The sequence below is a fragment of the Meriones unguiculatus genome, chromosome 1 (assembly GCF_030254825.1).
Source record: "Meriones unguiculatus strain TT.TT164.6M chromosome 1, Bangor_MerUng_6.1, whole genome shotgun sequence".
NCBI classification, from domain to species: Eukaryota; Metazoa; Chordata; class Mammalia; order Rodentia; family Muridae; genus Meriones; species Meriones unguiculatus.
In genome coordinates, this window is record NC_083349.1 from 107,676,988 (window position 1) to 107,691,774 (window position 14,787).

A 14,787-nucleotide genomic window follows, 5' to 3' on the forward strand; every position below is an offset into this window, starting at 1 on the left:
CTCTTGCTCAGGTGCCATCAGGGGGACCTGAAGGACATCAAGTTTCTGCTTCTTGCTAAATCCAGGATAGGCGGCACGGGTGCAGTAAAGACTGAGAAGAGCATGTGACATAGTCCTTTGCCCTCTAAGCTTCTCCCAGATAGTTTTCTCTGCTCACACGCTCCCTTTGCAAGGCCATATAAGGCTTGCCACTTAGAGTTTATAAACAAGAAGCAAGCAAAAGGGATCCAATGTCACTACTCATTAGAAAAACTAAAGTCAACACCACAGTGAGCTGTCATCTCATGCTTGTCAAATGCAGCCAGAAATCATGGGTCTGGAGAGGTGGTTCAATGGATAAGAGTACTGGCTGCTCCCAACGGTTCACCTGCCTCTGCCTTCTGATTTCGAGGCCAGCCTGGTCTATAAAGAGAGCTCCAGGATAGCCAGGGTTTACACGAAGAACCCTGTCTCAAAAATACAAAAACAAAAACACTGGCTGTCCCCCCAAAGGACCTGTGTTGGGTTCCTAGCACCCATATTGGGTGGCTCGAAACCATCTGTAACTCTAGCTCCAACGAACGGATCGGATTTCCTCTTCTGGTCTCTGAAGCCACTCATACGGTAGGTATATACACGCAGACACATACACACAAAATAAAGTCTAAAAAAAAACCTTTAAAAAACCCAAACAAAAATAATAGAAAATAAGTGTTGAGGCTATGGAGGGGGCTGGAGAGATGGTAGAGCCATTAAAGGCCAGGATCACAGTCAAAAATATAAGAGAATATAGAGAAAATGGAACTTGTGCATTGCTGATGGGAATTTAAATCTTGTAGCTATAAAAACTAATACAACAGATCCTTTTAAAAAGTAATTTTTTAAGACAAAAATAACACTGTACATTTCAGCCCTGCCTGGAGCTTGCTATCTAACCCAGGCTGGCCTCAAATCTGCTTTGATCCTGCCTCAGTTTCCTAAATTAGGATTACAAGTACACATCACCATTTTTAACTTCCTCAAAAAAGATCAAAAGTATACTTTTAATCTAGTATTATATTTCAAGGTGTCTTTCCAAAAGGATGGAAGTCAGATCTCGAGAAGATTATTTGTACTTAAGTGTTTTTTAGCAGGATTTGCAATAGTCAAAAGATGACAGGACACAACCTCATGCCCATTCCTGAAGGGGTAAACAAAGTTTGGTATGTCCAAGCGCACCATGGACTATTAGTTACTCCAAAAAGGAAGCATCCGGCACAGGAGGAAATCATGGTGAACAAAATAAGCTGTTTAAATAAAGACAGATCTACATGGTTTCAAGGATGCGAAGTCTCTAGTCAAACTCACGGAAACCAAAAGTGGAAATGCGGTTTTTTGTTTTGTTTTGTTTTGTTTTGTGGGCTGGGAAAACACAATTTGAGTTGTTAGTGAATGGGTGAAGAGTTTCGATCTGGGAAGATGAAGAACATTCTGGAAACTGGTTATACAGTGCGAGTACACTTGATTTTACTGAGCGCACACTTAAACGTGACTCAGATGGAAGCCTGGGGCTGCCTGTGAGACAACTACATGCAATATTTATCTCGTTGGGCCTGGGTTACCTCCCTTAGTATTTCCCAATTCCATCCATCTTCCTGCAGATTTTACAGGTTCTGTTTATTTATTTATTTATTTATTTATTTATTTACTTAGTGTGGCTGAGTAAAATTCCGTGATGTATGTGTACCACACATCCATCATCCATTCACGTGTTGACAGACAGCTGGGCTGGTCCCATTTCCCTGCTATTGTGCAAAGAGTTGTTTAAACATGGAGAGGCAAGTGTTTCTGTGGCAGAATGCAGGTTCCTTGTGTCCAGGAGAGTTGTAGAGCAACAAGAAAACTAGAGGGGGCGGGAGGAAGGCTTTAAGAAAGTGGGGAAAGCAACAGAACACATGATATATATGAAGGGGGGAGGAGGAATTACAAGAGGGTGGTGGGGACAGTGAGGGAGGGGCCAGGGAAGTGAGGAAGGGACAAGGGTCTGTGTCTCTGCTAGATGTGGACACTTTCTCCTTATTACTTCCTGTATTTACGTTGTACTAGATCTTATAATTAAGTGGCTAAGATAGTAAGTTGTATGCATTCATATTTACCACTAGCATACATTTTTATTCAAATCAATGTATTTTTAAAATTATTCTATTATTATATGAGTGTTCTGCTGCATGTATATCTGTGCATCACCTGTGGGCCCAGTGCCCATTAACATCAGAAGTCAGGAGAGGGTGCCCACTTCCCTGGGATTGGAGTTACAGATGCTTATGAGCTGCTGTGTGGGTGCAGGGAGTTGAACCTGGGTCCTTTGCAAAACCAACAAGTGCTCTTAACTACTGAACCAACTCTCCAGCCCCTCAGTGTGTATTTTTTTTAAATATACAAAGCAGACATGGACTTTCCTTTATCTTCTAGCGCAAAGCTTAAAGGATTACTTTACAAATTCTGAGCAATGACTGTGAAATTCAGTATGGAGGCTTCTTAAAAACTAAAAATAAGTTCTTCAGATGACCCAGCTACACCACTCCTGAATATTCACCCAAGGATTCCAGGTCAGCATACCCCAAATACTTACACGTCACTGTCTATTGCAGCACTATTCACAACAATTAAATTATGGAACCAATTTAGGTATCCAACATCAGAGGAATGGGAAAAGAAAATGTGGTTTATATACATAGTGGATTTTTTTTTCAGCCATAAAGAATCAAGTCATGTTGTTGAAAGAAAAATGTAAGCATTTGGAAACAATCATATTATGTGAACTGAGCCAGTCTCAGATAGACAGGTGTCATGTGTTTTCTCTGGTTTGCATTTCCTGTATCTTATATAAATACATAAAATACGAGTGCACCTATGAAATGATAGAAGCAAAATGGAACTGAAGGGAAAAAGAGTAACTAATGGCAAAAACAGAGGTGAGAAAGACAGAGATAATGTAAAAAGAGATCAGAGATATAAGTGGAACATGCTCAATAAAAACAAGTACTTGCAGAAAACTTAAACAATAAACTTTAAGATTCCGGGCAACACGTATCAATGGATTTAACTTATTTAACTTATTAATGAGGAACCCCAAACATCCTGAGGTGACCCCCAGCATTCACTTGATTTTTTTAAAATTAGATATGCTAAGATTTTAGGATGTCTTTGACTGATACAGTGCTCTCTCCCAGATGGAACACAGAGTCCAACAGCCCTGGCCAGCCTTCAAAGCATGGTGTAGTTGAAGATGACCTTGAACTTCTGAGCCTTCTGCTTCTGGCTCCTGAGTGCTCAGATCACAGGCTTTGTGCCACCACACCTGGCCTCGAATGGAACATTTATGCCAGGACATCAGGACCTTATTCATGGTGTCACTGGTACCAAATGGGCTCCTAAGCCAAGCTATATGAAATACTTACAGTCTCCAGGTTGCCAATGGCTGCCACATGTTTAATGTCTGAGGGTCTCAGAGAATGGACTGTGAAGACAATAACCCAGGAGGCAAGGTCAGATCTACCACAAGGCAGGCAGAGAACGCCCTATGGGGGTACCAAGAACAGACCCACACCCTGCAGCCTCAGCATAGGCACTGAGGCCAGGTCTGCTAGCAAGTTTACAATCTTGTACCAGTTGGGAAACCTGGAAGCCAAGGCTCCCTCTCCTCTGGAGGCCAGACCGTTAACTTGGACTTGGCCTCTCAGCCTATGTCCCACGGCTCTCACCAGGCCCTCTACCTGCCTCTCACCTTCCACTTACCCCTGACCCTGCATTTATGAGCTACCATTAATTGGTAACAAGCCAAGAGACTAAAACCAGGGTCATCTGGGTACCCAACGGTTAACTATAGTTTGAAGATTACCAGAGAATAGCACTCAAAGTCAGTGACCACATAAAAACACTGGATGCAAATTATATGCAAATGACACACAGCTCCTTAACCCACATTGGCGTATTCCCAGAAACCTGTGGCCAGACTTCCTGGCTGTGGTATGAGCAATTTAAATGTAAACTTCTAAAAGATGCCATTTTATAAAGAGTGCACCTGTTTTCCCTAAATGAGTTTAAGTGGAAACCCTAATAAAGTCAGTAAAACAGACTGACTGTGTATGTGTGTGTGTGTATACACATCCGTTAAATCCAGCAGCCACTTGACAAGTCAAGCTTATTGATAGCATGCAGGCCTTAGAGAAGCCCATAATAAGTGAGAATGGCTAGAATGGCCAGTGCGACTACACAGCAGGAATGGGAAAGCCACATGAGTGATGAGTTCCAACCCACAATTCCCAGGACACTTTTTCCCTCAAGGAGTCAAGGTATAGGAGGTTGTCTCCACTCGGGTTGTCCTTAAGTGTTGTGTTGTCTTTGTCCCTCGACAGAGATAACTGAGGAGGAAACAGAGCAGCGGTTCTCAGCCTTTCTAATGCTGTGACCCTTTAATACAGTTCCTCTTGTCATGGTGACCCCAACTCTAAAATTACTTTCATTGCTACTTCATCACTGTAATTTCGCTATGAATCGTAAATATATGATATTTGGGATATTTAATATGCAAGTCCTGAGTGAGGTCATGACCCACAGGTTGTGAACCTCTGAAACAGAGTATGGTGAAGGACTGAGGGAGAACGGAATGCCCAAAAGGTAGTAAAGGAGTGGAGGTAGACCCTCTGTTGACCAGGGAGCCCTTCCTGCCCATGGCCAGTGGGCACATACCTGACTTAGAAGGCACACTCCATCCTAACTTCTTTGGCTTGCAAGGGAATGGAAAACTCTTCAGGGTCTGCAACTGAAACCAAACACCCCAAACCATCAGTTTTCACATTCAGAAGTATCGCCTATGCAGACAGCCGGTGTAGAGACAGCCCTCCCCTTGGCTACCTAGGCTCAAAATCCAGAAGCAGCACTTGCCTGTGGTCACATTTCCCCAACTTCCCAGACCCAGTTTCCCTGGTGAGAGTGGACCTTTGTCTCTTGATGAGGATTTTAGCAGGCGGCATGTGTAGTGGAAGTTTTGTATGTTATGTAAACACACTTGAATCCCAAGTGTGGGATTTCAGCTTGTCCACACCTGTTAATTGTCGCCTGAGAAGCGTGGCTTTTGCCGGCTGGTAACAGCCTTCCACGTGCAGCACAGAGAAGGGCGTGGTCTAGAACTCTGAGAGTATAAATATGAGAGCAAGAATGAGACCGTGTGCACGTGTGTGTGTGTGTGTGTGTGTGTGTGTGTGTGTGTGTGTGTGAGACAGAGAGAGAGAGAGAGAGAGAGAGAGAGAGAGAGATTGATTCTGTGTGGTGTTTGGTGTTGGCGTGTGGCATGTAGCAATTTGGAGAGACCTGAGACTGTGTGATGCTTTGGAGCAGACAGACAGAGAGAAGCGCTTCTGGGCACAGCAGCGTGGAGGAGGCCGCTGGCTGCGTCCACAGTTGATGGAGATCGGTATAGAGCCCCAAAAGAACCCCTTGACCCTAAACAGCCGGGAGAAGTAAAGGGGTCTGAACCCCTCTACCCACTAACCTTTTCTCTCTCCTACTTAAGGTTGGGGGGGGGGCTGATGGAAGGGAGGTAGAGGCCTAAATACCTCAGATAAAGGACAATTTTAAAACAGAGCACCACGGGCATGAGCACAGGTTGGAATAGTGCAGTGGAGAGGGAAAGCAGATGCTTAAGGAGAATAAAAAATGAACTCTTCTTTGATCTGCCTCTGACATAATCTGACTGGCCTGCTCTTTGATCACCTCCCCCTGAGGGGGGAGCAGCCTTACCAGGCCACAGAAGATGACAATGCAGCCACTTCTGATGAGAACTGATAGACTAAGATCAGAAAGAAGGAGAGGGGGACTTCCCCTATCAGTGGACTTGGGGAGGGGCATGCATGCAGAAAGGGGAGAGAGGGTGGGATCGGGAGGGGAGGAGGGAGGGGCTTATGGGGGGATACAAAATGAATAAAGTGTAATTAATAAAAGTTAAATAAAAAATGTTTAAAAAAATGAACTCTTGGGATGATGCAGTGTTCTGGAAAAGGACAGCCGTGGATGCACAGCAGCGGCCTTCCCAGTGCTGCTCAAACAGTGGAAATATTAATGTTGGCTGTGGATTTTTTTTCTTCTAATTTTAAAAGAAGGAATAATCAAAGCACCTAGCTTATGGAGACTAAATGTAAAAAAAAAAATTAATTTCAGTGCCTCATTTATTTTTGTGTACTGTTTCTCTCTTACTTCGACACAAGAAGAACACGAGGTATTGCGCATATTTGCTGCCACAAACTGGGTAAACATGAACCCAGGAGCCTTCTCTGTCTCTCCCAGGCTGCAGTGTCCTGATCCCAAATGGACCACTGAGAACGGAGAAGAGACAGAGAGACCAGTATGCAAGTCTTCAGGGCGGCGTGGGCCTTCCCTGCGCACTGGTGCCAGGAATCCAGAGTGTCCTTTGTCGGAATGATGCAGAAGGCTGTGGGACAGTGCCTGGCAAGTGCCAGGGGACCCACCCTGGCAGGAAAGGCAGGCAGTTCGTGAAGCCCTCTCCGAATCTCACAAGCCTAAGTTGATTTCTTGTGAATTACTGATTACAGTAAGAGATACGCTTACTTATCTTGTGGACCTTCTGGGAAGACCTCACCCAGATGCCTTCGGATAACTTACAACATCTGCTTCAAGGTTCACAGTGATAACACACCCATTTATAATGCTGGCAGCGTGCTTCTGGGAACCACCCGCTCGGTCTGCCACGATGATGAGCCCCAAATTTCAGGAGCCATGGTAACGCTCTGCCAGGCAGCCTGGCTGGCCTGGAGGAGCAGCTCCTTTTGACCCATTCTCTTAAGGCCTTAATGAGGGCCACCAACCAGCTCGGAAATTTGGAGTTTTTTTCCCAATAGAAGAGAGCCTACCTCTCCACCCCACCACACACACACACACACACACACACACACACACATCTCCCACCAGGGTGAAATCCTTACCACTTGCTGGGTCTGCCGTGCCACTGTACTCTCTCCAGAAGAGCTATGGGTTTGGGAGGGCCCTGAAAATTAATAAAAATAAATACATAAGCAAGTAAACAGATAGTTCAGTTTTATGTGTGTGTGTTGGCCAATGGTGTCTTCCCCAATTATTCTCCACCTTATTTTTTGAGATAAAATTTCTCACTGAACCAAGGTCGTCCATCCCTGTGGATTAGTTGGCCAGCAAGCCCCCCCACCCAAGATCGTCCCATCTCTCCCAGCAATGGGATCACAAGCATGCCACCATTTTCAGCTTTCTACATAGGTGCTAAGGACTGAGCTTAGTCCATACAGACTAATCTCCTAGTAACACTGAGATGGTTTGTAAAGTTGCAATTAAACTCTTACCCCAATTTGTACCCTTTATAGCCTTCCCCCAAGCCCATCTATCTACATGCCCAGATTAGTAATATCCTTTATTTTAGAAAAGCACAGATTCCCCTTCTGTGGCTCTCATAGTTTGGGACACCATGATTCCATCAATATATTCCATCATTAGAATTGTTATTAGTAGAATTTCCAGGTCAAGGTGCAGAAGGGTTATCTAAGAGAGGCGTCACCCTATATCCTGCATGGGAACACCATCAGCTTGCCATTCTGTTTCCTTGCTAAGGAGCAGAATACACCGGGATCATAATGCTGGACTGAGAGCTGCCACTGACAAAGCAGGGAAGGCAAATGGCACACTAGAACGCTCTGACGGGCATTGAGACTGTAAAGAGCTAATCGTGGGGATTCCCAGCAGCATGACTGAGTTTGAGTTAAGTGCCGAGGCACAGCAAGGGTCTTGCTGAATTGAGGCAAGGGAGAAGACAAGATAGACAGGGAGATCTTAGAGACACACTCCTCATACCAGCGTACTTCTGGCTGTGTAGCCCTGACTGGCCTGGGGCTCACTGTGTAGACCAGGCTTGGCCTTCGACTCACAGAGATCTGCTTGCCTCTGTCTCCCAAGTGCTGAGATTAAACCTATCTGTCACAATGGCTTCTGCGTACTCTTCCTGTTGTAACACAATCTTGATATCTGCCTCACTAGCGCCAGGTACATTTCTAGCTTGCTGCTTGATCCTGGATTTAGATCTTGTGCTCCCTCTGACTTTCTCTTTCAGCTCTCTGCCCAGTGTGCACAGTCCATCTGAAGAGCAGCAGACACTGGGAAAGGCCGGCATGACCTGGAGGAGAGAGCCTGACTAATTTTCCACCCCAGCCTTCTTCAGCAGCTTTACTTTTTGACCCCGAGAATAATTTATCTAGAGTTGTATGAAGGAGACGCAGTACATTTCCAGTTCTTACCCACTGAGGGGCCAGACACCAGTTTCCATGAACAATGGCTATAACCTACCTCCTGATCTCATTGAGTCTTTAAATTCCCAGAAGCTAGTTTTCTGGGCAAAAAGGGCCCTATGATAGAAAATCAGTGGCGTGTGGACAAGCATAGAGTGCTGGAAAAAGCAAGGACACGGGGTCTGTGACAGGAGGGCTAGAAAGAAGTGAGTAACAAAGAAATAGAGGGAGCTGAACTCCAAAGCCACAGATGCTGGGCTAATGCATGGGTAAGTGGGAACCATGACCAATCTTGACGAGACAGTTTTTTTAAGATAGTTTTTAAAGCTGTTACCACAGTAGTGGGAGAGGTGAGTTGAGTTAGCAGGGCGGAGAGTTGAGACCACTCAGGTAATGCCTTTCCCAGGCCAGAATAGCAAATATAAGTGGTGGCCACTGCTTCCATACAGCTCCTATGTAACCGGCACTCTTCAGAGCACTTACACAAAACGATTGTTTTAATCCAATGACAGTTCCATGAGACACATGTCATAATCTCACTTTACAGGCAGCAAAGTGAGGTCCAGAAAGCTCAAGATACATTAAAATCAACATAGCTAGCAACGGGTGACAGAGAGACTCAAAACAGGCAGCCTAGCTCACTCAACTACATGAGTTTTGTTTGGAAGCAACAAACTGAGTATAAGCCACATTCCCAAGACCTAGGCCAGGTCTGACAAATGCTTTCTATAAAGGTCAGAGAGTCCATGTTTCAGGTTCTGTAGACCCTAAGGTGTCTTCTGTGACATGGCCATTCCATATTATTAATGATTTCAGTATTGTGAAAGCAGCCACCATCAGCATGTATCTATATTAATTTCATCTGCAGAGACTACAGTTCATATTCTACATGATTTTCATATGTCATGTGATACTTTTCTCCCTTCTGGTCATTAGAGTCATATAAAAGTGTAGAAATCTTTCTGTGCAACAGCAAACTGATTCTAAAGTTTCTATGGAGAGGCAAAAGACCTCAAATAACATCGAGGTCCGATACAACACAATTCAAAACTTACTGTAGAGTACTGTAATCAAGATAGTGTGATGCTAGCAAAAGAGTAGACAGATCAGTTGGAACAGAATAGAGACCAGACAGGCCCAGAAAACATAGTCAACCAAATCTTTCAAAAAGAAACAGAGACAATATGGTGGAAAAAAATTAGAGTCTTTTCAAAAGCAGTGTTGGACTTGCTGGGCATACGCATGCTCCTCCAAAATGTAAAATGTCTTTTCGTTCATAAGTTGTACAAAAACAAACAACAGGCTAGAGTTAGCCTATGTACTTAGTTTGCCAGCTAATCCATGATTTACACTGGGCCTGAAAAGAGGTCATTCAGGTGAAATTAAGAGAGTGGACCTCTAGCTGTAGCTAGGGTGAGTGAAAGACCTGAAAGTAAAAATACTGTATTTAAAGGAGGTAAAAGGAAGGAGAACCTAGAACAGACAGAGCACCCCGAAACACAAGTAGGCAGATATTACACTCAAACACAGAGGGAAGCCTAGAAGTAAGAGGTGGAGAGGAGATTAGGAGAGGACTCTTCAGTATCTATCTGCAGGGCTGTGTCAGGAGAGCTGGCCTTGCCAGGCAACTCCTGAGCCGGGACCAGAACAAAGACACGGGCTGTCCCTTGGAGGACTAGTTCCAGATAGCCACACCCCGAGTTTTGCCAACCTCCCCAAGCCCCGGTTTCCTCATGTAGGAAGAAAAGAAAAACCACATCTAGGTGTGCTCATCTAGCCCGTCATAAGATGGGTACAATAATGTCTACCTTGTACACCTGTAATAAGGATTCTCAAGGCTTCACCCTTCCCCGACAGGCACTGGGTAATGGTTAATGGTTGCAGGAGAAGGACAGTCATTTTCTTCAGTGGTGTAGACACTAGTAAGGTTATTATTAATACTCTTTCAAACAGCCTCCCACCCCGGATCGTCAAAGAACCCCATTTAAAGTCAGTGGGTCACAAAACCAAAACAGACATGAAAGGAGAAAGAAGGCTTGTTGGGAAAAGAGTGGGAGCAGGAGGGGAATGAGGGATGAAAATGACCCAAATACATTATGTAGAGCTATGAAATTGCCAAGAATCAAAAAAATCAAATTTCGGATATTTGTTTTTATGTTATGTATGGGTGCTTTGCCTGCATCTATGCCTGCGTACCACATGCATGCCAGGTACCCACAGAGGCATCAGATACCCTGAAACTTGAGTTGCAAAGAGCTGTGAACCCCCATGTGGGTGCTAGGAATCAAACCAAGCTGCTCTGGAAGAACAGCCTGTGCTCTTATCCACTGAGCCATCTCTTCAGCCCCCTAAATAAATGCCCTTTTAAAGCTGGCAGGTGACACATGGCAGGGGTGCAATGATGAGTTGCCATGATTGTCGTGACCAGCATCGGGGAGGCTGTTCACGTAGGTAATCCTTCGGATACTTCCAGTCTCTGTAGCCTGAGATCACCCATGTAACTAAAGTCTCCAGGATAACTGCTCTGGGCTGTCGGAGAGGCTGTGCCTGGGATTGAAGCTGTAAGACTCAATCCGCATGGAAAGTTACAGCCCTTTGCCCTATCCCCACTGACTCTTGGGGAAACTTAGGCCTCATTCTTCCCCTTTGCTTTCTATCAGGTGTGTGAAAAGAAAACTCTGTCGGTGCTCCCCCAGTGCCTGAGGCATCATGGCGGAAACCATCAAGGCACTTGTGACATCACCAACCCCCACTCATAGGGTCTCAAGGGAATGTTTCCCTTCTGGGAAGCTGTCAGGCTCGTAGACCTGCAAAGGGCTCTCTGCTCCCTGAAAAACTCCCACCTCGGTAAGGTCAGTCAGGGAAAAACACATGTATTTTTCCACCCTGCTGGGAATGAAGGAGAACCACCTGTGTGTGCCCTGTGGCACAGGCCTGGCAGAGATCAATCATCCAAGTTAGAGCCAGAACATTTGGGAACTAAAAAGGGTCCATTATAGCTCCAGGCCTTAATGGGGTACAGTGTGCAGAGGCTTCTCTTTCAGAGTCTCCCCTTTAATGCAGCAGCTCTCTATTGCTTCTGCCCTATACCTAGACACTGAATCCCCATCCCCCCACTGAAAAAAAACCCCAGGTTTCACTGGACTGCACAGGGCCTAATATGCTAGGCATCAGAAGCCCCTTGGGTGGCACCCATGTGCTTCAAAGAACCTGACTCTCTATTAGACAACCCACTGGTGCTAGCCCAGCAGCTGGCCAACAGGTAGGCGGAGTGATTTTACTAGCCAAATTAAAGCAGGACACACACTCTAGTTTACAGACTTCCCTGATGTCTATCCACCCAGGGTGTATCCGGAGCACAAATCTCCCAAAATCCATCCCTTCCTTGAGGAAGAACAGCCCCATCTGGCGACCTTGCTCGAGCACTCAATCTTTCTGTCTCTTGACTTCCTCATCTATTAAATGGGAATGAGCCTGGCTTCCTTGCTTTCTTCCTGAAGTTGCTGTGTGGATCAAAGAACAGGAAAGTGCTGTGTGGGCAAAAGCTAGGAATGTGAGCAAAGATCACCTTCCAAGATGAAAGGAAGGTGCCCCCTGGGCAGCAGCGAGGAAGAGCAGAAGCAACAGAAGTGGAACTGAGGTCATGCTTTGGGGTGCATTAAATTCTTGGGTTCTTTGTAAAGGATAATGTCCTCACAGCAACTCTAGAGGCAGGATTTATGATCCTGTAAAGCAGTGGATCTCAACCTTTCTAATGCTGCGACCCTTTCTTACAGTTCTTCATGTTGTGATGACCCCCACCCATAAAATTATTTTTGTTGCTACTTCCTAACTATAATTTTGCCATGGTTATGGATCATAACATAGATATTTGACATACAGGGTATTTGCCATGTAACCCCTGTGTAAAGGTTATTAGATTCCAAAGGTGTCAAGAACCCACAGGTTGAGAACCATATGTTTTTACAGACTCAGAGTCCCAAATCATCAAGGAAAGTGCTTGACTTGTATTGCAATCTCTAAGCATCATGCCATGTCAGAATTTGGAAAAGGGAGGATCAGAGTCACCCAGTGTCTCCCTGTGGCCTCCTTGACTGCACACAGATCTTTTGGGTGATTCTACACTCCTTCGGATGATCTGCAAGTCTCATTCGTACACAGGCCTTACAAAATGCTGCGACCTGCTGTGTGCGCTGAGTCAGAAAACTGAGTCACACATGACTGTGGCTCCCACTTCAGAATTCTAGGCATGCTGGGAAGCACAGGCATCCTTTTGTTGGCATGGTATATGCGCAGTCACATGCCAGTCAATAGAAGGTGACATTGAAGTCCAGAGAGACTGATGTGGCTGGTTTCTGGATATTTGTCTCTGAATTCTAGGACAGTGGAAAGAGCAAGCCTGTGCAATTGCCCTGCTTGCTTCCCCAGGATACCGTGATCTGATGGGTTAGTAAACTTGCCAAAGACACACAGTGTGATACTTGTGGAGTGGTGTATGGCAGCCAGTTGTCTTTAGTCTGGTGTGTGTGCTCTGAGGACACAGGCCTTTTGAATAGACATTATAAAAAGTTTATTGTGTGTGTGTTAGGATTTGGATGTAAATTGTGCCACACAGGCTGGGTTTGAACACTTGGTCCTCAACTGGTAGCACTGATGCTTAAAAGAGGCTTCTGAAACTTTAGGAGGTGGTCCTAGGTGGAGGAAGGAGGCAGCTTGTGGGGTGGAGGGCATGGAGAGTTAGAGCCTACCCCACTTCCAGATGGAGCTCTCTACTTCTGGGTCTACAGAAATGCGAGGGGACCAAGCCACATGCTCCTGTTGCTATGAGCTCTGCCATGCCCTCTCTCCCATGATGCACTATGCCACCTCAAACTCTGAGTCCAAATGAACATCCCTCCCTTAAATCCTGTAGGTATTGTGTCACAAAAGCAAAAAACTAACAATACTCTCCCCTAAATTGTCACCATATGGAAATGTGTCCCATGGCTATGCCCACAGGGTCACGATTTTCAGCTGCCCTTATGGTCAGTGCAGGTTTGCCATCAGGCTGACCAAAGAATGAACAGTATCATTCCATTTGGGGAGAGGCAGCCCCTCGTCTAGCAGGCCATGAAAGTCATCAGAGAGGATTTGAATAGTCATGAACCAACATTGTCTAAACATTCAGTGTCTAATGACAATGGCCAAAGGAGGACATCACTACCTATGTGGGGTGGACAGTGGTAAATTCTCCTGTCTCCTCCATCTTCCAACATCATGCACCCTGAACCCTAAGGGATAGCAGCAGCATGCAGAGGACAGAACATGTCCACAGTTGGCTGGCTGTTTTGCCCTTGGCCCATATATTTCTCTTGACTTTTGTGTTGGGGGCAGGTACTGGGGCCAGAATGTAAAGACCACGGAGATCTCTTAAACCTAAGAAGGGGTAGAGGAAAATGGTAGTAAGGGAACCCCAAGAAGAAAGGAATCTCAAGGAAGTGTGAGGGGAGTCTCGGGATCTCTCCATCAGGAAGGTCTCCTCCCAGAGCTTGGGGGGGGGGGGGCACTACAGTATGAGGTAAAAGAGCCTCACATACAAGAGCAAATGGTGGCCTGAGGCAGTAGAATTGCATTGGCCTGTTCCAGAGTCCATCTATCTTCCTGCTCAGAGGCCGGGACGTAGCTTGGTGGGAGAGCACTTGGTGGGTTCACTTTTCACTTACTCTAAGGATGCCAAAGTCCAATCCAACCAGCCTGTATGGTGGGTGGGGGTGAACTTTGCCTCAGAGTGGACCTCTGCGCCTCCCTTCCTTTGCATCCCTGTCTACCCTGGGTTATTTCAACCCAATTGGTTCTGCAGCACACCTCCCCTAGGCCTTCTCTAGCATGCACCCGTCCCTCATCTCTTGGCATCCTACTGCTGCTTTTGCAGCACTTTGCACTGAGGTTGGTGCTTAATTTTCCTCCAGTGATTCTGTGAGATCTAGTCTCTCTCTCCAGAGGGTTCCACACATTTTGTTTAGTGTCTGCCAACGAGGCTCAGCCTGGCTTGGGTCCTCCCAAGGGTAGACAGCTAATTGACAGCAGAAAAGGAAAAAAAACCCTGCAGCCTGAGAAAAGTGATGATTGACAGTTAAGTCCTAAAAATCTACAAGATACAGATGACATTCCAGGAAAATAGACCCTTGAGCCCTGAAGAAAACACCTATACCTGTGCTGGCTGCTCGGAGCAAGAATGTGTGGGGACAAATGTGTGTGATGCAAAGATGGTGACAGGGACTGAAGCAGCAGAGATAGAGCAGTGTGTAGCCTCAGGGTCCCAGGAATGGCTCTGCTGACAACCCAGATGAGTGGCCCAAGCCAGCCCCTTCCTCTCTGCATCAATAATTTGAAGGAGACAGGCCATCAGAATTTCTCTAAGACCTGTTTCCACTCTCACTTGTAATGGTAGTTATTTCCAGCAGGATGGGAAGGGATGGAAAACCAAACTCCAGGCAGGACTCTGGTTTCTTGCAGATGAGTG

The 14,787-nt window shown here is 45.7% G+C and overlaps 1 protein-coding gene across 2 annotated transcripts in view; it reads right to left on the bottom strand.

The window, feature by feature from the left end:
* The window catches only part of Plb1 (phospholipase B1), a 137,415-nt gene that overhangs the window by 100,054 nt on the left and 22,574 nt on the right, over nucleotides 1-14,787 (bottom strand). For both annotated transcript variants that reach the window (XR_009584651.1, XM_060364727.1), the window contains exons 4-6: nucleotides 6,960-7,021; nucleotides 4,711-4,783; nucleotides 3,420-3,478 (exon numbers count right to left, since the gene is read on the bottom strand). Coding sequence is in view for 1 of the 2 variants with exons in the window: in XM_060364727.1 (XP_060220710.1) it covers nucleotides 3,420-3,478; nucleotides 4,711-4,783; nucleotides 6,960-7,021 (194 nt within the window). In the remaining variant the exon portion in view is untranslated. The remainder of the gene's footprint in view (nucleotides 1-3,419; nucleotides 3,479-4,710; nucleotides 4,784-6,959; nucleotides 7,022-14,787) is intronic.